The 26066-nt window shown below is 47.3% G+C and overlaps 1 protein-coding gene across 1 annotated transcript in view; it reads left to right on the forward strand.

Moving 5' to 3' along the window:
- Positions 1–1532: 1532 nt before the first annotated feature.
- The window catches only part of LOC139379261 (atrial natriuretic peptide-converting enzyme-like), a 91808-nt gene continuing 67274 nt past the window's right edge, over positions 1533–26066 (forward strand). Inside the window, exons 1-3 of the mRNA XM_071122059.1 lie at positions 1533–1718; positions 6895–7039; positions 16434–16820. Coding sequence (XP_070978160.1) covers positions 1665–1718; positions 6895–7039; positions 16434–16820 — 586 coding nt within the window. The 5' untranslated portion in view covers positions 1533–1664. The remainder of the gene's footprint in view (positions 1719–6894; positions 7040–16433; positions 16821–26066) is intronic.

Here is a 26066-nt window from a genome sequence, read left to right on the forward strand (position 1 = left end):
TAGGATCAGTCGTTAGCATCTTATTCAGGATGATATGAAAATGTCAAACTGATCCTAGTTCAGCGTTCATGTCTCTATTGAGTCAACATCAGTCTGATTGGGGGATTTATTTCTGATTGTTGTGAGATCTGTGTGGCGAGCGGTGAGGTGTTATTGTCTGTTGATCTGATGATCGATGATACTTTGTTTTGTGTAATAAAATAAAAATAAAATCTGAATTTGGAAATAATGAAGTCTATTTTCATGTCTCAACTGTTGATGATGCCCTTTGGTGTTCTGGCAGCACACACACACACACACACACACACCACCGACACACACACACACACACACACACACACCACCGACCCACACACACACCACCGACCCACACACACACACCACCGACCCACACACACACCCCACCGACCCACACACACACACCACAGACCCACACACACACACCACCGACCCACACACACACACCACCGACCCACACACACACACCACCCACACACACACACACACACCACCGACACACACACACACACACACACACCACCGACCCACACACACACACACACACACCATCGACAAATACACACACCACCGACCCACACACACACACCACCGACACATACATACACACACACCGACCCACACACACACACACCGACCCACACACACACACCACCGACCCACACACACACACACACCACCGACACAGACACACACACACCACCGACCCACACACACACCACCGACACACACACACACCACCGACCCACACACACACCACCGACACACACACACACACACACCACCGGCACATACACACACACACACACACACCGACACTCTCACACACACACACTGACACACCACCGACACACAGGGTCATGGTGCATGTGTCCTGGTCTGACCGTCTGGGTATCTTTACCTGGTCTCTCACTCTGAGGGCGGACGTCCCTGCCAGCCGTCTCGGTCAATTATAATAATGTTGATGAAGTCAAATCTGTGTGAAAGTTTCTCCGAATCTAAGGAAACAGGAGCAGGAGTGTTGAAGGTTGAAGAGAGAGAGAGTCGGGGAGAGAGAGTTAGGGGGGAGTATGAGTCAGGGAGAGAGAGCGAGTCGGGGGGGGGGGGGGGGGGGTAGTCGGGGGAGTAAGAGTCAGGGAAAGAGAGTCAGGGGGAGAGAGAGTCAGGGAGAGAGAGAGTCAGGGGGGAGTAAGAGTCAGGGAAAGAGAGAGAGTCAGGGAAAGAGAGAGAGTCAGGGAGAGAGAGAGTCAGGGAGAGAGAGAGTCAGGGAAAGAGAGAGTCAGGGAAAGAGAGAGTCAGGGGGAGAGAGAGTCAGGGAAAGAGAGAGTCGGGGAGAGAGAGTCAGGGAGAGAGAGAGTCGGGGAGAGAGAGTCAGGGAGAGAGAGAGTCAGGGAAAGAGAGAGTCAGGGGGGAGTCAGAGTCAGGGGAAGAGAGAGAGTCAGGGGGGAGGGAGTAAGAGTCAGGGGGGGAGAGAGAGGGAGTGTGTGTGTGTTAGTGGGAGGAGTCTGGGTAATGATAGGGCGGTAGAGGTTCTGCCTGGAGTCTTTCCCCTGGAGTCTCCCAGAGCAGCACTAGGCTACTGGAGATTTACCGTCTACCGTACGGGACAGAGATGAGTGTGAGGTGAGGGTAAAGAGGCAGGCATCATGTTACCATCTCGAGACATCGCGGTCCCGCACGTCACCTTCAGCGGCACTGAGGTAAGAAACTCACTTCTCCTTTCTACATGTTTTACCTCCTCTCTCCCTTTCACAGTCCTCCTATCGCTCCTCTGCTCTCTTTAATATTTTAGAGGCTATTAGAGATGTTTTTCTTCTTGTTCTCCTGCATCTGTAATGGTTCTGTAAGCCTAATGACTTTAGTCCTATGATAAATATTATATTTAATTCAGAAATAGTCCACGCCTCCATATAAACATTTTAGCTGTTGTTAAATTGTAGTGAGAATATCTCTTGAGAAACTTTAGCCAGAAACAACACACACAAACACAACTTCTATAGGCAGAATGCCCACATTCAGACGGCTGGTCCACATTCCCTCTGTCTGATTCGGTTAGTTCCCACCGGGAGATTATTTAATCCAACGGATCTCTTCCGGTCTGATCGGTTAACTGGCCCGCAGGTACGTGCGCCAGCTGCGCGGCTCCTATTTAAAGCGCACGAGGTGTGAAACCGTCTCCCCTTCTCCTCGAGCGACGCACCGGGCACGTCGCGTTTCCATGTGTGGGAGACAGAAACACAATCACACTTTCTCTCTCCCCCCTCTCTCTCTAAAAATAACCGTCTTTCTCTTGAGTGGAGAGTTCAGATTCCCTGGTCCTGCACCGGGGGCACGCGGCTGTGCGGCTGGCTGAACGGAAAGTCTGAAGCGAAAAATACCTCGCGGATAAAAATACCCCCCCCCCCTCCCCCCTCCACACACACACACACACACACACACACACACACACACATAAGGGCTAGAGATGACGCTTAGTCCTAGTGCTGCTTCCGTTGGTGGAAAAAACGGGCACCGGAGACCTCATCCCCCTCGTAATTTACCTGGAAGGAAAGGATTCCCCCGACCACCACAGTATCATATGCCGTTATTTTCCGTTACATCCACTTGGGTCAGAGCGAAATTGTCAACTCTGGAACGGCCAGTCCAATGTGAACAGAAGAGGTGACAGTTTAGTATATGTGAGGTGGTAAGCTAATTGATGACGCGCTAGGAGTGAATAACTATGTAATATTAATTTATTTTCGGGAAAAGACGGACGGCGTTCTTTGCGCACTGTTATGCACTAGGACCTTGTAGAGAGAAGAGCTATATAAATAGTTTGTATGGCTCTGTCATTTGTCGCCAAACCTAGAAGCGGTAATGTCCTGTGTCTCCCACTCCTGGTAAAGTCATTATTGTGAATTTTGAGATGAGCGTCTGAAAGTCTCTTCTAACAACCAACTAGGCTAGAGGTATGGGTTAACTCAGGGACATTTAAAACAATATTCAACCAAACAAAGCATGAGACTATCTAACTACTAGTTATAGTACTGCTGACCTATCTAACTACTAGTTATAGTATTGCTGACCTATCTAACTACTAGTTATAGTACTGCTGACCTATCTAACTATTATAGTACTGCTGACCTATCTAACTATTAGTTATAGTACTGCTGACCTATCTAACTACTAGTTATAGTACTGCTGACCTATCTAACTATTATAGTACTGCTGACCTATCTAACTATTATAGTACTGCTGACCTATCTAACTACTAGTTATAGTACTGCTGACCTATCTAACTACTAGTTATAGTACTGCTGACCTATCTAACTACTAGTTATAGTACTGCTGACCTATCTAACTACTAGTTATAGTACTGCTGACCTATCTAACTATTAGTTATAGTACTGCTGACCTATCTAACTCCTAGTTATAGTACTGCTGACCTATCTAACTATTAGTTATAGTACTGCTGACCTATCTAACTACTAGTTATAGTACTGCTGACCTATCTAACTGTTAGTTATAGTACTGCTGACCTATCTAACTATTAGTTATAGTACTGCTGACCTATCTAACTACTAGTTATAGTACTGCTGACCTATCTAACTATTAGTTATAGTACTGCTGACCTATCTAACTATTAGTTATAATACTGCTGACCTATCTAACTATTAGTTATAGTATTGCTGACCTATCTAACTGTTATAATACTGCTGACCTATCTAACTATTAGTTATAGTACTGCTGACCTATCTAACTATTAGTTATAGTACTCCTGACCTATCTAACTGTTATAATACTGCTGACCTATCTAACTGTTATAATACTGCTGACCTATCTAACTATTAGTTATAGTACTGCTGACCTATCTAACTATTATTATACTGCTGACCTATCTAACTACTAGTTATAGTACTGCTGACCTATCCAACTAATAGTTATATTACTGCTGACCTATCTAACTACTAGTTATATTACTGCTGACCTATCTAACTATTAGTTATATTACTGCTGACCTATCTAACTATTAGTTATAGTACTGCTGACCTATCTAACTGTTAGTTATAGTACTGCTGACCTATCTAACTACTAGTTATAGTACTGCTGACCTATCTAACTATTAGTTATAGTACTGCTGACCTATCTAACTGTTAGTTATAGTACTGCTGACCTATCTAACTATTATAATACTGCTGACCTATCTAACTACTAGTTATAGTACTGCTGACCTATCTAACTACTAGTTATAGTACTGCTGACCTATCTAACTATTAGTTATAGTACTGCTGACCTATCTAACTATTATAATACTGCTGACCTATCGAACTACTAGTTATAGTACTGCTGACCTATCTAACTACTAGTTATAATACTGCTGACCTATCTAACTATTATAATACTGCTGACCTATCTAACTATTAGTTATATTACTGCTGACCTATCTAACTATTAGTTATATTACTGCTGACCTATCTAACTATTAGTTATATTACTGCTGACCTATCTAACTATTAGTTATAGTACTGCTGACCTATCTAACTACTAGTTATAATACTGCTGACCTATCTAACTACTAGTTATAGTACTGCTGACCTATCTAACTATTAGTTATAGTACTGCTGACCTATCTAACTGTTAGTTATAGTACTGCTGACCTATCTAACTATTATAATACTGCTGACCTATCTAACTACTAGTTATATTACTGCTGACCTATCTAACTAATAGTTATAGTACTGCTGACCTATCTAACTATTAGTTATAGTACTGCTGACCTATCTAACTATTATAGTACTGCTGACCTATCTAACTACTAGTTATATTACTGCTGACCTATCTAACTATTAGTTATATTACTGCTGACCTATCTAACTATTAGTTATAGTACTGCTGACCTATCTAACTACTAGTTATAATACTGCTGACCTATCTAACTACTAGTTATAGTACTGCTGACCTATCTAACTATTAGTTATAGTACTGCTGACCTATCTAACTAATAGTTATAGTACTGCTGACCTATCTAACTATTAGTTATAGTACTGCTGACCTATCTAACTATTAGTTATAATACTGCTGACCTATCTAACTATTATAATACTGCTGACCTATCTAACTATTAGTTATAATACTGCTGACCTATCTAACTACTAGTTATAGTACTGCTGACCTATCTAACTATTAGTTATATTACTGCTGACCTATCTAACTAATAGTTATAGTACTGCTGACCTATCTAACTAATAGTTATAGTACTGCTGACCTATCTAACTATTAGTTATAGTACTGCTGACCTATCTAACTATTATAGTACTGCTGACCTATCTAACTATTAGTTATAGTACTGCTGACCTATCTAACTAATAGTTATAGTACTGCTGACCTATCTAACTATTAGTTATAATACTGCTGACCTATCTAACTATTATAATACTGCTGACCTATCTAACTATTAGTTATAGTACTGCTGACCTATCTAACTATTAGTTATAGTACTGCTGACCTATCTAACTATTAGTTATAGTACTGCTGACCTATCTAACTAATAGTTATAGTACTGCTGACCTATCTAACTATTAGTTATAGTACTGCTGACCTATCTAACTAATAGTTATAGTACTGCTGACCTATCTAACTACTAGTTATAGTACTGCTGACCTATCTAACTATTAGATATAGTACTGCTGACCTATCTAACTAATAGTTATAGTACTACTGACCTATCTAACTATTAGTTATAGTACTGCTGACCTATCTAACTACTAGTTATAGTACTGCTGACCTATCTAACTACTAGTTATAGTACTGCTGACCTATCTAACTACTAGTTATAGTACTGCTGACCTATCTAACTATTAGTTATAGTACTGCTGACCTATCTAACTATTAGTTATAGTACTGCTGACCTATCTAACTACTAGTTATAGTACTGCTGACCTATCTAACTACTAGTTATAGTACTGCTGACCTATCTAACTACTAGTTATAGTACTGCTGACCTATCTAACTATTAGTTATAGTACTGCTGACCTATCTAACTATTAGTTATAGTACTGCTGACCTATCTAACTATTAGTTATAGTACTGCTGACCTATCTAACTACTAGTTATAGTACTGCTGACCTATCTAACTATTAGTTATAGTACTGCTGACCTATCTAACTATTACTATAACTGTCTTACTTCTGTCTGGTTTCTCTGTCTCCCCTCTCTCTCCTTCTGTCTGGTTTCTCTGTCTCCCCTCACTCCTTATGTCTGGTTCTCTGTCTCCCCTCTCTCTCCTTCTGTCTGGTTGCTCTGTCTCCCCTCACTCCTTCCGTCTGGTTTCTCTGTCTCCCCTCCCTCTCCTTCTGTCTGGTTTCTCTGTCTCCCCTCTCTCTCCTTCTGTCTGGTTTCTCTGTCTCCCCTCTCTCCTTCTGTCTGGTTCTCTGTCTCCCCTCTCTCTCCTCCTGTCTGGTTGCTCTGTCTCCCCTCACTACTTCTGTCTGGTTTCTCTGTCTCCCCTCTCTCTCCTTCTGTCTGGTTTCTCTGTCTCCCCTCTCTCTCCTTCTGTCTGGTTTCTCTGTCTCCCCTCTCTCTCATCCTGTCTGGTTCTCTGTCTCCCCTCTCTCTCCTTCTGTCTGGTTTCTCTGTCTCCCCTCTCTCCTCCTGTCTGGTTTCTCTGTCTCCCCTCTCTCTCCTTCTGTCTGGTTTCTCTGTCTCCCCTCTCTCTCCTCCTGTCTGGTTCTCTGTCTCCCCTCTCTCTCCTTCTGTCTGGTTTCTCTGTCTCCCCTCTCTCCTTCCGTCTGGTTTCTCTGTCTCCCCTCTCTCCTTCTGTCTGGTTTCTCTGTCTCCCCTCTCTCTCCATCTGTCTGGTTTCTCTATCTCCCCTCTATCATTGTGTGTGTGTAGGTTGCTGATGAGGACATGACCATGGGTGAAGTGTGTCCTCAGAAGAGGACCTCGACAAAGAACTATATTCGTCTTCTCCTCCTCATCCTCGTCCCTGTTGTCAGCCTGCTAACCTGTCTACTGCTGGTTCTACTGGCCTTCTCAGGTACACACACATACACACACCACATCTCCCTGACCATCACAACGTCTCTCCACTTCTCCCTGACCATCACAACGTCTCTCCACTTCTCCCTGACCATCACAATGTCTCTCTACTTCTCCCTGACCATCACAACGTCTCTCCACTTCTCCCTCCTCATCCTCGTCCCTGTTGTCAGCCTGCTAACCTGTCTACTGCTGGTTCTACTGGCCTTCTCAGGTACACACACATACACACACCACTTCTCCCTGACCATCACAACGTCTCTCCACTTCTCCCTCCTCATCCTCGTCCCTGTTGTCAGCCTGCTAACCTGTCTACTGCTGGTTCTACTGGCCTTCTCAGGTACACACACATACACACACCACTTCTCCCTGACCATCACAACGTCTCTCCACTTCTCCCTGACCATCACAACGTCTCTCCACTTCTCCCTGACCATCACCACCTCTCTCTCTCTACTTCTCCCTGACCATCACAACGTCTCTCCACTTCTCCCTGACCATCACAACCTCTCTCCACTTCTCCCTGACCATCACAACGTCTCTCCACTTCTCCCTGACCATCACAACGTCTCTCCACTTCTCCCTGACCAACACAACGTATGTCTCTCCACTTCTCCCTGACCATCACAACGTCTCTCCACTTCTCCCTGACCATCACAACGTCTGTCTCTCTACTTCTCCCTGACCATCACAACGTCTGTCTCTCTACTTCTCCCTGACCATCACAACGTCTCTCTACTTCTCCCTGACCATCACAACATCTCTCTACTTCTCCCTGACCATCACAACATCTCTCTACTTCTCCCTGACCATCACAACATCTCTCCACTTCTCCCTGACCATCACAACCTCTCTCCACTTCTCCCTGACCATCACAACGTCTGTCTACTTCTCCCTGACCATCACAACGTCTCTCTACTTCTCCCTGACCATCACAACGTCTCTCTACTTCTCCCTGACCTTCACAACGTCTCTCTACTTCTCCCTGACCTTCACAACGTCTCTCCACTTCTCCCTGACCATCACAACGTCTCTCCACTTCTCCCTGACCATCACAACGTCTCTCTACTTCTCCCTGACCATCACAACGTCTCGCCACTTCTCCCTGACCATCACAATGTCTCTCTACTTCTCCCTGACCATCACAACGTCTCTCTACTTCTCCCTGACCATCACAACGTCTCTCCCTTCTCCCTGACCATCACAACGTCTCTCCACTTCTCCCTGACCATCACAACGTCTCTCCACTTCTCCCTGACCATCACAACGTCTGTCTACTTCTCCCTGACCATCACAACGTCTCTCTACTTCTCCCTGACCTTCACAACGTCTCTCCACTTCTCCCTGACCATCACAACGTCTCTCCACTTCTCCCTGACCATCACAACGTCTCTCCACTTCTCCCTGACCATCACAACGTCTCTCTACTTCTCCCTGACCATCACAACGTCTCTCTACTTCTCCCTGACCATCACAATGTCTCTCTACTTCTCCCTGACCATCACAACGTCTCTCTACTTCTCCCTGACCATCACAACGTCTCTCTACTTCTCCCTGACCATCACAACGTCTCTCTACTTCTCCCTGACCATCACAACGTCTCTCCACTTCTCCCTGACCATCACAACATCTCTCTACTTCTCCCTGACCATCACAACGTCTCTCTACTTCTCCCTGACCATCACAACGTCTGTCTCTCTACTTCTCCCTGACCATCACAACGTCTCTCTACTTCTCCCTGACCATCACAACGTCTCTCTACTTCTCCCTGACCATCACAACGTCTCTCTACTTCTCCCTGACCATCACAACGTCTGTCTCTCTACTTCTCCCTGACCATCACAACGTCTCTCTACTTCTCCCTGACCATCACAACGTCTGTCTCTCTACTTCTCCCTGACCATCACAACGTCTCTCTACTTCTCCCTGACCATCACAACGTCTCTCTACTTCTCCCTGACCATCACAACGTCTCTCTACTTCTCCCTGACCATCACAACGTCTCTCTACTTCTCCCTGACCATCACAACGTCTCTCTACTTCTCCCTGACCATCACAACGTCTGTCTCTCTACTTCTCCCTGACCATCACAACGTCTCTCTACTTCTCCCTGACCATCACAACGTCTCTCTACTTCTCCCTGACCATCACAACGTCTCTCTACTTCTCCCTGACCATCACAACGTCTGTCTCTCTACTTCTCCCTGACCATCACAACGTCTCTCTACTTCTCCCTGACCATCACAACGTCTCTCTACTTCTCCCTGACCATCACAACGTCTCTCTACTTCTCCCTGACCATCACAACGTCTCTCTACTTCTCCCTGACCATCACAACGTCTCTCTACTTCTCCCTGACCATCACAACGTCTCTCTACTTCTCCCTGACCATCACAACGTCTGTCTCTCTACTTCTCCCTGACCATCACAACGTCTCTCCACTTCTCCCTGACCATCACAACGTCTCTCCACTTCTCCCTGACCATCACAACGTCTCTCTACTTCTCCCTGACCATCACAACGTCTCTCTACTTCTCCCTGACCATCACAACGTCTCTCTACTTCTCCCTGACCATCACAACGTCTGTCTCTCTACTTCTCCCTGACCATCACAACGTCTCTCTACTTCTCCCTGACCATCACAACGTCTCTCTACTTCTCCCTGACCATCACAACGTCTCTCTACTTCTCCCTGACCATCACAACGTCTGTCTCTCTACTTCTCCCTGACCATCACAACGTCTGTCTCTCTACTTCTCCCTGACCATCACAACGTCTCTCTACTTCTCCCTGACCATCACAACGTCTGTCTCTCTACTTCTCCCTGACCATCACAACGTCTCTCTACTTCTCCCTGACCATCACAACGTCTCTCCACTTCTCACTGACCATCACAACGTCTCTCCACTTCTCCCTGACCATCACAACGTCTCTCTACTTCTCCCTGACCATCACAACGTCTCTCTACTTCTCCCTGACCATCACAACGTCTCTCTACTTCTCCCTGACCATCACAACCTCTCTCTACTTCTCCCTGACCATCACAACGTCTCTCCACTTCTCCCTGACCATCACAACGTCTCTCCACTTCTCCCTGACCATCACAACGTCTCTCTACTTCTCCCTGACCATCACAACGTCTCTCTACTTCTCCCTGACCATCACAACGTCTCTCCACTTCTCCCTGACCATCACAACGTCTCTCCACTTCTCCCTGACCATCACAACGTCTCTCTACTTCTCCCTGACCATCACAACGTCTCTCCACTTCTCCCTGACCATCACAACGTCTCTCTACTTCTCCCTGACCATCACAACGTCTCTCCACTTCTCCCTGACCATCACAACGTCTCTCTACTTCTCCCTGACCATCACAACGTCTCTCCACTTCTCCCTGACCATCACAACGTCTCTCCACTTCTCCCTGACCATCACAACGTCTCTCTACTTCTCCCTGACCATCACAACGTCTCTCTACTTCTCCCTGACCATCACAACGTCTCTCCACTTCTCCCTGACCATCACAACGTCTCTCCACTTCTCCCTGACCATCACAACGTCTCTCTACTTCTCCCTGACCATCACAACGTCTCTCCACTTCTCCCTGACCATCACAACGTCTCTCTACTTCTCCCTGACCATCACAACGTCTCTCCACTTCTCCCTGACCATCACAACGTCTCTCTACTTCTCCCTGACCATCACAACGTCTCTCTACTTCTCCCTGACCATCACAACGTCTCTCCACTTCTCCCTGACCATCACAACATCTCTCTACTTCTCCCTGACCATCACAACGTCTCTACACTTCTCCCTGACCATCACAACGTCTCTCTACTTCTCACTGACCATCACAACGTCTCTCTACTTCTCCCTGACCATCACAACGTCTCTCCACTTCTCCCTGACCATCACAACGTCTCTCTACTTCTCCCTGACCATCACAACGTCTCTCCACTTCTCCCTGACCATCACAACGTCTCTACACTTCTCCCTGACCATCACAACGTCTCTCTACTTCTCACTGACCATCACAACGTCTCTCCACTTCTCCCTGACCATCACAACGTCTCTCTACTTCTCCCTGACCATCACAACGTCTCTCCACTTCTCCCTGACCATCACAACGTCTCTCTACTTCTCCCTGACCATCACAACGTCTCTCTACTTCTCCCTGACCATCACAACGTCTCTCCACTTCTCCCTGACCATCACAACGTCTCTCTACTTCTCCCTGACCATCACAACGTCTCTCCACTTCTCCCTGACCATCACAACGTCTCTACACTTCTCCCTGACCATCACAACGTCTCTCTACTTCTCACTGACCATCACAACGTCTCTCCACTTCTCCCTGACCATCACAACGTCTCTCTACTTCTCCCTGACCATCACAACGTCTCTCTACTTCTCCCTGACCATCACAACGTCTCTCCACTTATCCCTGACCATCACAACGTCTCTCTACTTCTCCCTGACCATCACAACGTCTCTCCACTTCTCCCTGACCATCACAACGTCTCTCCACTTCTCCCTGACCATCACAACGTCTCTCTACTTCTCCCTGACCATCACAACGTCTCTCTACTTCTCCCTGACCATCACAACGTCTCTCCACTTCTCCCTGACCATCACAACGTCTCTCCACTTCTCCCTGACCATCACAACGTCTCTCTACTTCTCCCTGACCATCACAACGTCTCTCCACTTCTCCCTGACCATCACAACGTCTCTCTACTTCTCCCTGACCATCACAACGTCTCTCCACTTCTCCCTGACCATCACAACGTCTCTCTACTTCTCCCTGACCATCACAACGTCTCTCTACTTCTCCCTGACCATCACAACGTCTCTCCACTTCTCCCTGACCATCACAACATCTCTCTACTTCTCCCTGACCATCACAACGTCTCTACACTTCTCCCTGACCATCACAACGTCTCTCTACTTCTCACTGACCATCACAACGTCTCTCCACTTCTCCCTGACCATCACAACGTCTCTCTACTTCTCCCTGACCATCACAACGTCTCTCTACTTCTCCCTGACCATCACAACGTCTCTCCACTTCTCCCTGACCATCACAACGTCTCTCTACTTCTCCCTGACCATCACAACGTCTCTCCACTTCTCCCTGACCATCACAACGTCTCTCCACTTCTCCCTGACCATCACAACATCTCTCTACTTCTCCCTGACCATCACAACGTCTCTACACTTCTCCCTGACCATCACAACGTCTCTCTACTTCTCACTGACCATCACAACGTCTCTCCACTTCTCCCTGACCATCACAACGTCTCTCTACTTCTCCCTGACCATCACAACGTCTCTCTACTTCTCCCTGACCATCACAACGTCTCTCCACTTCTCCCTGACCATCACAACGTCTCTCTACTTCTCCCTGACCATCACAACGTCTCTCCACTTCTCCCTGACCATCACAACGTCTCTACACTTCTCCCTGACCATCACAACGTCTCTCTACTTCTCACTGACCATCACAACGTCTCTCCACTTCTCCCTGACCATCACAACGTCTCTCTACTTCTCCCTGACCATCACAACGTCTCTCTACTTCTCCCTGACCATCACAACGTCTCTCCACTTCTCCCTGACCATCACAACGTCTCTCTACTTCTCCCTGACCATCACAACGTCTCTCCACTTCTCCCTGACCATCACAACGTCTCTCTACTTCTCACTGACCATCACAACGTCTCTCCACTTCTCCCTGACCATCACAACGTCTCTCCACTTCTCCCTGACCATCACAACGTCTCTCCACTTCTCCCTGACCATCACAACGTCTCTCTACTTCTCCCTGACCATCACAACGTCTCTCTACTTCTCCCTGACCATCACAACGTCTCTCCACTTCTCCCTGACCATCACAACGTCTCTCCACTTCTCCCTGACCATCACAACGTCTCTCTACTTCTCCCTGACCATCACAACGTCTCTCTACTTCTCACTGACCATCACAACGTCTCTCCACTTCTCCCTGACCATCACAACGTCTCTCCACTTCTCCCTGACCATCACAACGTCTCTCTACTTCTCCCTGACCATCACAACGTCTGTCTCTCTACTTCTCCCTGACCATCACAACGTCTGTCTCTCTACTTCTCCCTGACCATCACAACGTCTCTCTACTTCTCCCTGACCATCACAACGTCTCTCTACTTCTCCCTGACCATCACAACGTCTGTCTCTCTACTTCTCCCTGACCATCACAACGTCTCTCTACTTCTCCCTGACCATCACAACGTCTCTCTACTTCTCCCTGACCATCACAACGTCTGTCTCTCTACTTCTCCCTGACCATCACAACGTCTCTCCACTTCTCCCTGACCATCACAACGTCTCTCTACTTCTCCCTGACCATCACAACGTCTCTCTACTTCTCCCTGACCTTCACAACGTCTCTCCACTTCTCCCTGACCATCACAACGTCTCTACACTTCTCCCTGACCATCACAACGTCTCTCCACTTCTCCCTGACCATCACAACGTCTGTCTCTCTACTTCTCCCTGACCATCACAACGTCTCTCCACTTCTCCCTGACCATCACAACGTCTCTCTACTTCTCCCTGACCATCACAACGTCTCTCCACTTCTCCCTGACCATCACAACGTCTCTCTACTTCTCACTGACCATCACAACATCTCTCTACTTCTCCCTGACCATCACAACGTCTCTCTACTTCTCCCTGACCATCACAACGTCTCTCTACTTCTCCCTGACCATCACAACGTCTCTCTACTTCTCCCTGACCATCACAACGTCTCTCCACTTCTCCCTGACCATCACAACGTCTCTCTACTTCTCCCTGACCATCACAACGTCTCTCTACTTCTCCCTGACCATCACAACGTCTCTCCACTTCTCCCTGACCATCACAACGTCTCTCTACTTCTCCCTGACCATCACAACGTCTCTCTACTTCTCCCTGACCATCACAACGTCTCTCTACTTCTCCCTGACCATCACAACGTCTCTCCACTTCTCCCTGACCATCACAACGTCTCTCCACTTCTCCCTGACCATCACAACGTCTCTCTACTTCTCCCTGACCATCACAACGTCTCTCTACTTCTCCCTGACCATCACAACGTCTCTCTACTTCTCCCTGACCATCACAACGTCTCTCTACTTCTCCCTGACCATCACAACGTCTCTCTACTTCTCCCTGACCATCACAACGTCTCTCTACTTCTCCCTGACCATCACAACGTCTCTCTACTTCTCCCTGACCATCACAACGTCTCTCTACTTCTCCCTGACCATCACAACGTCTCTCTACTTCTCCCTGACCATCACAACGTCTCTCCACTTCTCCCTGACCATCACAACGTCTCTCCACTTCTCCCTGACCATCACAACGTCTCTCCACTTCTCCCTGACCATCACAACGTCTCTCTACTTCTCCCTGACCATCACAACGTCTCTCCACTTCTCCCTGACCATCACAACGTCTCTCTACTTCTCCCTGACCATCACAACGTCTCTCCACTTCTCCCTGACCATCACAACGTCTCTCTACTTCTCCCTGACCATCACAACGTCTCTCTACTTCTCCCTGACCATCACAACGTCTCTCTACTTCTCCCTGACCATCACAACGTCTCTCTACTTCTCCCTGACCATCACAACGTCTCTCTACTTCTCCCTGACCATCACAACGTCTCTCTACTTCTCCCTGACCATCACAACGTCTCTCTACTTCTCCCTGACCATCACAACGTCTCTCTACTTCTCCCTGACCATCACAACGTCTCTCTACTTCTCCCTGACCATCACAACGTCTCTCCACTTCTCCCTGACCATCACAACGTCTCTCCACTTCTCCCTGACCATCACAACGTCTCTCTACTTCTCCCTGACCATCACAACGTCTCTCCACTTCTCCCTGACCATCACAACGTCTCTCTACTTCTCCCTGACCATCACAACGTCTCTCTACTTCTCCCTGACCATCACAACGTCTCTCTACTTCTCCCTGACCATCACAACGTCTCTCTACTTCTCCCTGACCATCACAACGTCTCTCCACTTCTCCCTGACCATCACAACGTCTCTCCACTTCTCCCTGACCATCACAACGTCTCTCTACTTCTCCCTGACCATCACAACGTCTCTCCACTTCTCCCTGACCATCAATGTATTTATTTTGTATGTTTTATTTAACTAAGTTCGTTAAGAACACATTCTTATTTAAAGTGACGTCCCCGGCCAAACCCGGACGACACTGCGGCCAATTGTGTGCCACCCTATGGGGAATCCAAATCACGGCCGGTTGTGATACAGCCTGGAATCGAACCAGGGTCTCTAGTGACACCTCTAGCACTGAGATGCAGTGTCCTAGACAGCAGTGTCTTAGACAGCCACTCGGGAGCCCAAATGACATATCTCTCTTCGATTCTCCCTGACCATCACAACGTACAGTACCAGTCAAAAGTTTAGACACCTACTCATTCCAGGGTTTTTCTTTATTTTGACTATTTTCTACATTGTAGAATAATAGTGAAGACATCAACAATATGAAATAACATATGGAATCATGTAGTAACCAAAAAAAATAGTCAAAGTAGTCACCCTTTGCCTTGATGACGGATTTGCACGCTCTTGGGATTCTCTCAACCAGCTTCATGAGGTAGTCACCTGGAATGCATTTCAATTAATGCCTTTGAGCCAATCAGTTGTGTTGTGACAAGGTAGTGGTGGAATGCAGAAGATAGCCCTATTTGGTAAAAGACCACGTCCATATTATGGCAAGAACAGCTCAAATAGGCAGACTTTACTTTAAGACATGAAGGTCAGTCAATACGGAAGATTTCAAGAAATTTGAAAGTTTCTTTAAGTGCCGTCACAAAAACCATCGAACTATGGTGAAACTGGCTCTCATGAGGACCGCTACAGGAAAGGAAGACCCAGAGTTACCTCTGCTGCAGAGGAGAAGTTCATTACAGTTACCAGCCTCAGGTTGCAGCCCAAATAAATGCTTCAAAGTAACAGACACATCTCAACATCAACTGTCCAGAGGAGACTGTGTGAATCAGGTCTTCATGGTCGATTTGCTGCAAAGGAACCACAACTAAAGGACACCAATAAGAGGAAGAGACTTTCTCCAAGAAACACAAACAATGGCGCAGAGTAGGTGTATGGATGATCTTGGCATGTGTAGTTCCCACCATGAAGCATGGAGGAGGAGGTGTGATGGAGTGGGGGTGCTTTGCTGGTGACACTGTCTGTGTCCCTGAATGACAGGTCGCCACTGAGACTGTATAGTATTGATTAATCAACTGTTATCAGAACGTCTATCTCTTCAATATATAGACTGTATCGTCTCCAGACTATAAGATTCCTCCTGTGTTTGTTGTGTTTCAGGAATCTTTGGGAATATTTTCTTTATGGGAGTAGAGTCAGGAGAGTCGGACCCCATCTTCGGCACGGCGTACCCTGTCTCCACGGACACTCCGTTCACCGCTATCGGGACCTCTCCCGTTAACCCTAACGTGACCAGACCTGCCAGGACAGCGACCGCAGACCGACCCGACCATGAACACAACCTCAAACCAACTGGAACTCACTATATTCCACACACGGGCACTACTGTCACACACTCCTCTTCATCCTCTTCTTACTTCTCTTCCACTAATCCTCCCACTGTGGTTAACACAGACCCTCGTGTTTGGGTGACCTCTATGACATCACTGGGCACCTCCTTGCCAATCAGCACCACCCAAGATCCTTCGAGTCCCGCCTCCAACCAAGGTAATAACCCCCCCCCCCCCCCCCTCTCTCTCTCTCTCTCTCATTCAATTCAATAGACTTTATTGACATGGAAAGTTAAATTACTTATACTGTCAAAGTATACAGATAACAAAAAAAAGGTGTGCTAGTAGACCAGTGTCAACATGACTGAGAAGACACATGACCTGGTAGTAGACCAGTGTCAACATGACTGAGAAGACACATGACCTGGTAGTAGACCAGTGTCAACATGACTGAGAAGACACATGACCTGGTAGTAGACCAGTGTCAACATGACTGAGAAGACACATGACCTGGTAGTAGACCAGTGTCAACATGACTGAGAAGACACATGACCTGGTAGTAGACCAGTGTCAACATGACTGAGAAGACACATGACCTGGTAGTAGACCAGTGTCAGCATGACTGAGAAGACACATGACCTGGTAGTAGACCAGTGTCAACATGACTGAGAAGACACATGACCTGGTAGTAGACCAGTGTCAACATGACTGAGAAGACACATGACCTGGTAGTAGACCAGTGTCAGCATGACTGAGAAGACACATGACCTGGTAGTAGACCAGTGTCAACATGACTGAGAAGACACATGACCTGGTAGTAGACCAGTGTCAACATGACTGAGAAGACACATGACCTGGTAGTAGACCAGTGTCAACATGACTGAGAAGACACATGACCTGGTAGTAGACCAGTGTCAACATGACTGAGAAGACACATGACCTGGTAGTAGACCCGTGTCAACATGACTGAGAAGACACATGACCTGGTAGTAGACCAGTGTCAACATGACTGAGAAGACACATGACCTGGTAGTAGACCAGTGTCAGCATGACTGAGAAGACACATGACCTGGTAGTAGACCAGTGTCAACATGACTGAGAAGACACATGACCTGGTAGTAGACCAGTGTCAACATGACTGAGAAGACACATGACCTGGTAGTAGACCCGTGTCAACATGACTGAGAAGACACATGACCTGGTAGTAGACCAGTGTCAACATGACTGAGAAGACACATGACCTGGTAGTAGACCAGTGTCAACATGACTGAGAAGACACATGACCTGGTAGTAGACCAGTGTCAACATGACTGAGAAGACACATGACCTGGTAGTAGACCAGTGTCAACATGACTGAGAAGACACATGACCTGGTAGTAGACCAGTGTCAACATGACTGAGAAGACACATGACCTGGTAGTGGACCAGTGTCAACATGACTGAGAAGACACATGACCTGGTAGTAGACCAGTGTCAACATGACTGAGAAGACACATGACCTGGTAGTAGACCAGTGTCAACATGACTGAGAAGACACATGACCTGGTAGTAGACCCGTGTCAACATGACTGAGAAGACACATGACCTGGTAGTAGACCAGTGTCAACATGACTGAGAAGACACATGACCTGGTAGTAGACCAGTGTCAACATGACTGAGAAGACACATGACCTGGTAGTAGACCAGTGTCAACATGACTGAGAAGACACATGACCTGGTAGTAGACCAGTGTCAACATGACTGAGAAGACACATGACCTGGTAGTAGACCAGTGTCAGCATGACTGAGAAGACACATGACCTGGTAGTAGACCAGTGTCAGCATGACTGAGAAGACACATGACCTGGTAGTAGACCAGTGTCAGCATGACTGAGAAGACACATGACCTGGTAGTAGACCAGTGTCAACATGACTGAGAAGACACATGACCTGGTAGTAGACCAGTGTCAACATGACTGAGAAGACACATGACCTGGTAGTAGACCAGTGTCAACATGACTGAGAAGACACATGACCTGGTAGTAGACCCGTGTCAACATGACTGAGAAGACACATGACCTGGTAGTAGACCAGTGTCAACATGACTGAGAAGACACATGACCTGGTAGTAGACCAGTGTCAACATGACTGAGAAGACACATGACCTGGTAGTAGACCAGTGTCAACATGACTGAGAAGACACATGACCTGGTAGTAGACCAGTGTCAACATGACTGAGAAGACACATGACCTGGTAGTAGACCAGTGTCAACATGACTGAGAAGACACATGACCTGGTAGTAGACCAGTGTCAACATGACTGAGAAGACACATGACCTGGTAGTAGACCAGTGTCAGCATGACTGAGAAGACACATGACCTGGTAGTAGACCAGTGTCAACATGACTGAGAAGACACATGACCTGGTAGTAGACCAGTGTCAACATGACTGAGAAGACACATGACCTGGTAGTAGACCAGTGTCAACATGACTGAGAAGACACATGACCTGGTAGTAGACCAGTGTCAACATGACTGAGAAGACACATGACCTGGTAGTAGACCAGTGTCAACATGACTGAGAAGACACATGACCTGGTAGTAGACCAGTGTCAGCATGACTGAGAAGACACATGACCTGGTAGTAGACCAGTGTCAACATGACTGAGAAGACACATGACCTGGTAGTAGACCAGTGTCAACATGACTGAGAAGACACATGACCTGGTAGTAGACCAGTGTCAACATGACTGAGAAGACACATGACCTGGTAGTAGACCAGTGTCAACATGACTGAGAAGACACATGACCTGGTAGTAGACCAGTGTCAGCATGACTGAGAAGACACATGACCTGGTAGTAGACCAGTGTCAACATGACTGAGAAGACACATGACCTGGTAGTAGACCAGTGTCAACATGACTGAGAAGACACATGACCTGGTAGTAGACCAGTGTCAGCATGACTGAGAAGACACATGACCTGGTAGTAGACCAGTGTCAACATGACTGAGAAGACACATGACCTGGTAGTAGACCAGTGTCAACATGACTGAGAAGACACATGACCTGGTAGTAGACCAGTGTCAACATGACTGAGAAGACACATGACCTGGTAGTGGACCAGTGTCAACATGACTGAGAAGGCACATGACCTGGTAGTAGACCAGTGTCAACATGACTGAGATGACACATGACCTGGTAGTAGACCCGTGTCAACATGACTGAGATGACACATGACCTGGTAGTAGACCAGTGTCAACATGACTGAGAAGACACATGACCTGGTAGTAGACCAGTGTCAACATGACTGAGAAGACACATGACCTGGTAGTAGACCAGTGTCAACATGACTGAGAAGACACATGACCTGGTAGTAGACCAGTGCCAACATGACTGAGAAGACACATGACCTGGTAGTAGACCAGTGTCAACATGACTGAGAAGACACATGACCTGGTAGTAGACCAGTGTCAGCATGACTGAGAAGACACATGACCTGGTAGTAGACCAGTGTCAACATGACTGAGAAGACACATGACCTGGTAGTAGACCAGTGTCAACATGACTGAGAAGACACATGACCTGGTAGTAGACCAGTGTCAGCATGACTGAGAAGACACATGACCTGGTAGTAGACCAGTGTCAACATGACTGAGAAGACACATGACCTGGTAGTAGACCAGTGTCAACATGACTGAGAAGACACATGACCTGGTAGTAGACCAGTGTCAACATGACTGAGAAGACACATGACCTGGTAGTAGACCAGTGTCAACATGACTGAGAAGACACATGACCTGGTAGTAGACCAGTGTCAACATGACTGAGAAGACACATGACCTGGTAGTAGACCCGTGTCAGCATGACTGAGAAGACACATGACCTGGTAGTAGACCAGTGTCAACATGACTGAGAAGACACATGACCTGGTAGTAGACCAGTGTCAGCATGACTGAGAAGACACATGACCTGGTAGTAGACCAGTGTCAACATGACTGAGAAGACACATGACCTGGTAGTAGATCTCTGGGCAGCCAGGTTGGTCTGTGACGACCGGTGTCTATAGCCAGCCTGTCCTCTCTGGGCAGCCAGGTTTGTCTGTGATGACCGGTCTCTATAGCCAGCCTGTCCTCTCTGGGCAGCCAGGTTGGTCTGTGATGACCGGTCTCTATAGCCAGACTGTCCTCTCTGGGCAGCCAGGTTTGTCTGTGACGACCGGTCTCTATAGCCAGACTGTCCTCTCTGGGCAGCCAGGTTGGTCTGTGACGACCGGTCTCTATAGCCAGACTGTCCTCTCTGGGCAGCCAGGTTGGTCTGTGACGACCGGTCTCTATAGCCAGACTGTCCTCTCTGGGCAGCCAGGTTGGTCTGTGACGACCGGTCTCTATAGCCAGACTGTCCTCTCTGGGCAGCCAGGTTGGTCTGTGATGACCGGTCTCTATAGCCAGACTGTCCTCTCTGGGCAGCCAGGTTTGTCTGTGACGACCGGTCTCTATAGCCAGACTGTCCTCTCTGGGCAGCCAGGTTTGTCTGTGACGACCGGTCTCTATAGCCAGACTGTCCTCTCTGTCAGCCAGGTTTGTCTGTGACGACCGGTCTCTGTAGCCAGCCTGTCCTCTCTGGGCAGCCAGGTTGGTCTGTGACGACCGGTCTCTATAGCCAGCCTGTCCTCTCTGGGCAGCCAGGTTTGTCTGTGACGACCGGTCTCTATAGCCAGACTGTCCTCTCTGGGCAGCCAGGTTGGTCTGTGATGACCGGTCTCTATAGCCAGACTGTCCTCTCTGAGTCTGTACCTAGTCAGTTTTTTCCTCAGTTTTATATCAGTCACATGGTGGTCAGAACCTTATGTAGAGTTGCAAAGAAAAAGCCATATCATATAACTGGCCAATAAAAAGAAAAGATTAAGATGGCAAAATAACACAGACACTGGACAGAGGAACTCGATATAGATGGTCAGCCATCCCGGAGTCGTCTCTTCACTGTTGACGTTGAGACTGGACAGAGGGACTCTGCCTAGAAGGCCAGCATCCCGGAGTCGCCTCTTCACTGTTGACGTTGAGACTGGACAGAGGATCTCTGACTAGAAGGTCAGCATCCCAGAGTCACCTCTTCACTGACTGGTGTTTTGTGGGTACTATTTAATGAAGCTGCCAGTTGAGGACTTGTGAGGCATCTGTTTCTCAAACTAGACACTCTAATGTACTTGTCCTCTTGCTCAACTGTGCACCGGGGCCTCCCACTCCTCTTTCTATTCTGGTTAGAGACAGTTTGCGCTGTTCTGTGAAGGGAGTAGTACACAGCGTTGTACGAGATCTTCAGTTTCTTGGCAGTTACTCACATGGAATAGCCTTCATTTCTCAGAACAAGAATATACTGACGGGTTTCAGAAGAAAGTGCTTTGTTTCTAGCCATTTTGAGCCTGTTATCGAACCCACAAATACTGATGCTCCAGATACTCAACTAGTCTAAAGAAGGCCAGTTTTATTGCTTCTTTAATCAGGACAACAGTTTTCAGCTGTGCTAACATAATTGCAAAAAGTTTTTTTAATGATCAATTAGCCTTTTAAAATGATAAACTTGGATTAGCTAACACAATGTGACATTGGAACACAGGAGTGATGGTTGCTGATAATGGACCTCTGTACGCCTATGTAGATATTCCATTAGAAATCAGCCGTTTCCAGCTACAATAGTCATTTACAACATTAACAATGTCGACACTGTATTTCTGATCAATTATTTTAATGGACAAAAAATATATATTTTCTTTCAAGAACATGGAAATTTCTAAGTGACCCCAAACTTTTGAACAGTAATGTGTACCTCAATGACTTCCTTAGATTTCTCCAATCATTATCAAACCATTTTTCATTCTCTATTCTCTTTCTATTCTCTCTGTGAAGGCTCTGAGAGAGGTGTCAGTGGGCTGACTGTGAAGGCTCTGAGAGAGGTGTTAGTGGGCTGACTGTGAAGGCTCTGAGAGAGGTGTCAGTTGGCTGACTGTGAAGGCTCTGAGAGAGGTGTCAGTGGGCTGACTGTGAAGGCTCTGAGAGAGGTGTTAGTGCGCTGACTGTGAAGGCTCTGAGAGAGGTGTCAGTGGGCTGACTGAAGGCTCAGAGAGGTGTCAGTGGGCTGACTGTGAAGGCTCTGAGAGAGGTGTCAGTGGGCTGACTGTGAAGGCTCAGAGAGGTGTTAGTGGGCTGACTGTGAAGGCTCTGAGAGAGGTGTCAGTGGGCTGACTGTGAAGGCTCTGAGAGAGGTGTCAGTGGGCTGACTGTGAAGGCTCTGAGAGAGGTGTTAGTGGGCTGACTGTGAAGGCTCTGAGAGAGGTGTCAGTTGGCTGACTGAAGGCTCTGAGAGAGGTGTCAGTGGGCTGACTGTGAAGGCTCAGAGAGGTGTCAGTGGGCTGACTGTGAAGGCTCTGAGAGAGGTCAGTTGGCTGACTGTGAAGGCTCTGAGAGAGGTGTTAGTGCGCTGACTGTGAAGGCTCTGAGAGAGGTGTCAGTGGGCTGACTGTGAAGGCTCTGAGAGAGGTGTTAGTGGGCTGACTGTGAAGGCTCTGAGAGACTCTGGGTTTAGGTCGGTGAGGAAGTAGTCTACAGTGCTGCTGCCAAGGGAAGAGCTGAAGGTGGACCTACCAGAAGAGTCCCCTTTCAGCCTACCATTGACTATGTACAGACCCAGTGTTCCACAGAGCTTCAGGAGCAGTGCTCCATTTGAGTTTTTCACTTTGTCATAGTTGTTTCTGGGGGGTATGTGGGGAGGGAAAGGTTGCTGCTTCCTGTCTGTATGTGGGGAGGGAAAGGTTGCTGCTTCCTGTCTGTATGTGGGGAGGGAAAGGTTGTTGCTTCCTGTCTGTATGTGGGGAGGGAAAGGTTGTTGCTTCCTGTCTGTATGTGGGGAGGGAAAGGTTGTTGCTTCCTGGTAGGTGTTTATCCCCATGACTGTTAACAGTGTCTGGTTCTTCTGCTGTTCTAGCAGACCAGGACGTTGCCTTGGGCCTGAAAGTGACTAATTTCCCCCTCTAGAATGGAGAAACTCTCCTCATTGAAGTAGGGTGACTCTGAGGGGGGAATGTATTTGGAGGAAATGGAGAAACTCTCTTCATTGAAGTAGGGTGACTCTGAGGGGGGATGTATGTGGAGGAAATGGAGAAACTCTCTTCATTGAAGTAGGGTGACTCTGAGGGGGGATGTATGTGGAGGAAATGGAGAAACTCTCTTCATTGAAGTAGGGTGACTCTGAGGGGGGATGTATGTGGAGGAAATGGAGAAACTCTCTTCATTGAGGGGGAATGTATGTGGCACAGAGGAAGACGTTTTAATCTGTTTTTAACCATGTAAAGAATTCTCCTGTTTTGATCAATTCGATTGAATTGATTAGTTCAGATTTATACCATATTAGCATTCCCCCTGAGTCTCCTTCCTGTCCTGAGTCTCCTTCCTGTCCTGAGTCTCCTTCCTGTCCTGAGTCTCCTTCCTGTCCTGAGTCTCCTTCCTGTCCTGAGTCTCCTTCCTGTCCCGAGTCTCCTTCCTGTCCCGAGTCTCCTTCCTGTCCCGAGTCTCCTTCCTGTCCCGAGTCTCCTTCCTGTCCCGAGTCTCCTTCCTGTCCCGAGTCTCCGCCCTGTCCCGAGTCTCCGCCCTGTCCCGAGTCTCCTTCCTGTCCCGAGTCTCCGCCCTGTCCCGAGTCTCCGCCCTGTCCCGAGTCTCCGCCCTGTCCCGAGTCTCCGCCCTGTCCCGAGTCTCCGCCCTGTCCCGAGTCTCCGCCCTGTCCCGAGCCTCTGCCCTGCCCTGCCCAGAACCTCTGCCCTGCCCTGAGCCTCTGCCCTGTCCTGAGTCTCTGCCCTGTCTGATTCCTTTTAATTTGGTGCATGGTAGGATTATCTCCCTATAACCTAGTGGACAGCCAGTGGAAACATCACCTCTGCACCATGTTTCCTGTAGTACTACAATATCAACATCATCAATTTCTTTCAGGAAGTCTGCATTTCTGCTCTTTAGTCCAAAAGCAGAGGACTTCAATTACTCTCTCTCTCTGTCTCTCTCTGTCTCTCTCTGTCTCTCTCTGTCTCTCTCTGTCTCTCTCTGTCTACCTCTCTATCTGTCTCTCTATCTGTCTCTCTTCGTGTCTCTCTCTGTCTGTCTCTCTCTCTGTCTCTCTCTGTCTCTCTCTGTCTCTCTCTCTCTCTCTCTGTCTCTCTCTGTCTCTCTCTGTCTCTCTCTATCTGTCTCTCTATCTGTCTCTCTTCGTGTCTCTCTCTGTCTCTCTCTGTCTCTCTCTCTCTCTCTGTCTCTCTCTGTCTCTCTCTGTCTCTCTCTGTCTCTCTCTGTCTCTCTGTCTCTCTCTCTACCTCTCTATCTGTCTCTCTTTGTGTCTCTCTCCATCTCTCTCTATCTACCTCTCTTTCTGTCTCTCTCTGTCTCTCTCCATCTCTCTCTATCTACCTCTCTCTGTCTCTCTTTGTGTCTCTCTCTCTGTCTCTCTCTATCTCTCTCTCTCTTTCTGTCTCTCTCTATCTACCTCTCTATCTGTCTCTCTCCATCTCTCTCTATCTACCTCTCTATAGGTCTCTCTTTGTGTCTCTCTCTGTCTCTCTCCCTCTCTCTATCTACCTCTGTCTCTCTCCATCTCTCTCTATCTGTCTCTCTTCGTGTCTCTCTCTGCCTCTCTCTCTCTCTGTCTCTCAATTCAATTCAAGGGGTTTTATTGTTATGGGAAACACATGTTAACATTGCCAAAGCAAGTGAAGTAGATAATATACAAAAGTGAAATAAACAATAAAAATGAACAGTAAACATTACACTCACAGAAGTTCCACAACAATAAAGACATTTCAAGTCATATTATGTCTATATACAGTGTTGTAACGATGTGCAAATAGTTAAAGTACAAAAGGGAAAATAAATCAACATAAATATGGGTTGTATTTACAGTGGTGTTTGTTCTTCACTGGTTGACCTTTTCTCGTGGCAACAGGTCACAAATCTTGCTGCTGTGATGGAACACTGTGGTATTTCACCCAGTAGATATGGGAGTTTATCAGAATTGGGTTTGTTTTCGAATTCTTTGTGGATCTGTGTAATCTGAGGGAAATATGTCTCTCTAATATGGTCATACATTGGGCAGGAGGTTAGGAAGTGCAGCTCAGTTTCCACCTCATTTTGTGGGCAGTGAGCACATAGCCTCCCATAGTACATGACTGGGCAGTGAGCACATAGCCTCCCATAATACATGACTGGGCAGTGAGCACATAGCCTCCCAAACTACATGACTGGGCAGTGAGCACATAGCCTCCCAAACTACATGACTGGGCAGTGAGCACATAGCCTCCCATAATACATGACTGGGCAGTGAGCACATAGCCTCCCAAACTACATGACTGGGCAGTGAGCACATAGCCTCCCATAATACATGACTGGGCAGTGAGCACATAGCCTCCCAAACTACATGACTGGGCAGTGAGCACATAGCCTCCCAAACTA

The sequence above is a fragment of the Oncorhynchus clarkii genome, chromosome 21, assembly GCF_045791955.1.
Source record: "Oncorhynchus clarkii lewisi isolate Uvic-CL-2024 chromosome 21, UVic_Ocla_1.0, whole genome shotgun sequence".
Taxonomy (NCBI): domain Eukaryota; kingdom Metazoa; phylum Chordata; class Actinopteri; order Salmoniformes; family Salmonidae; genus Oncorhynchus; species Oncorhynchus clarkii.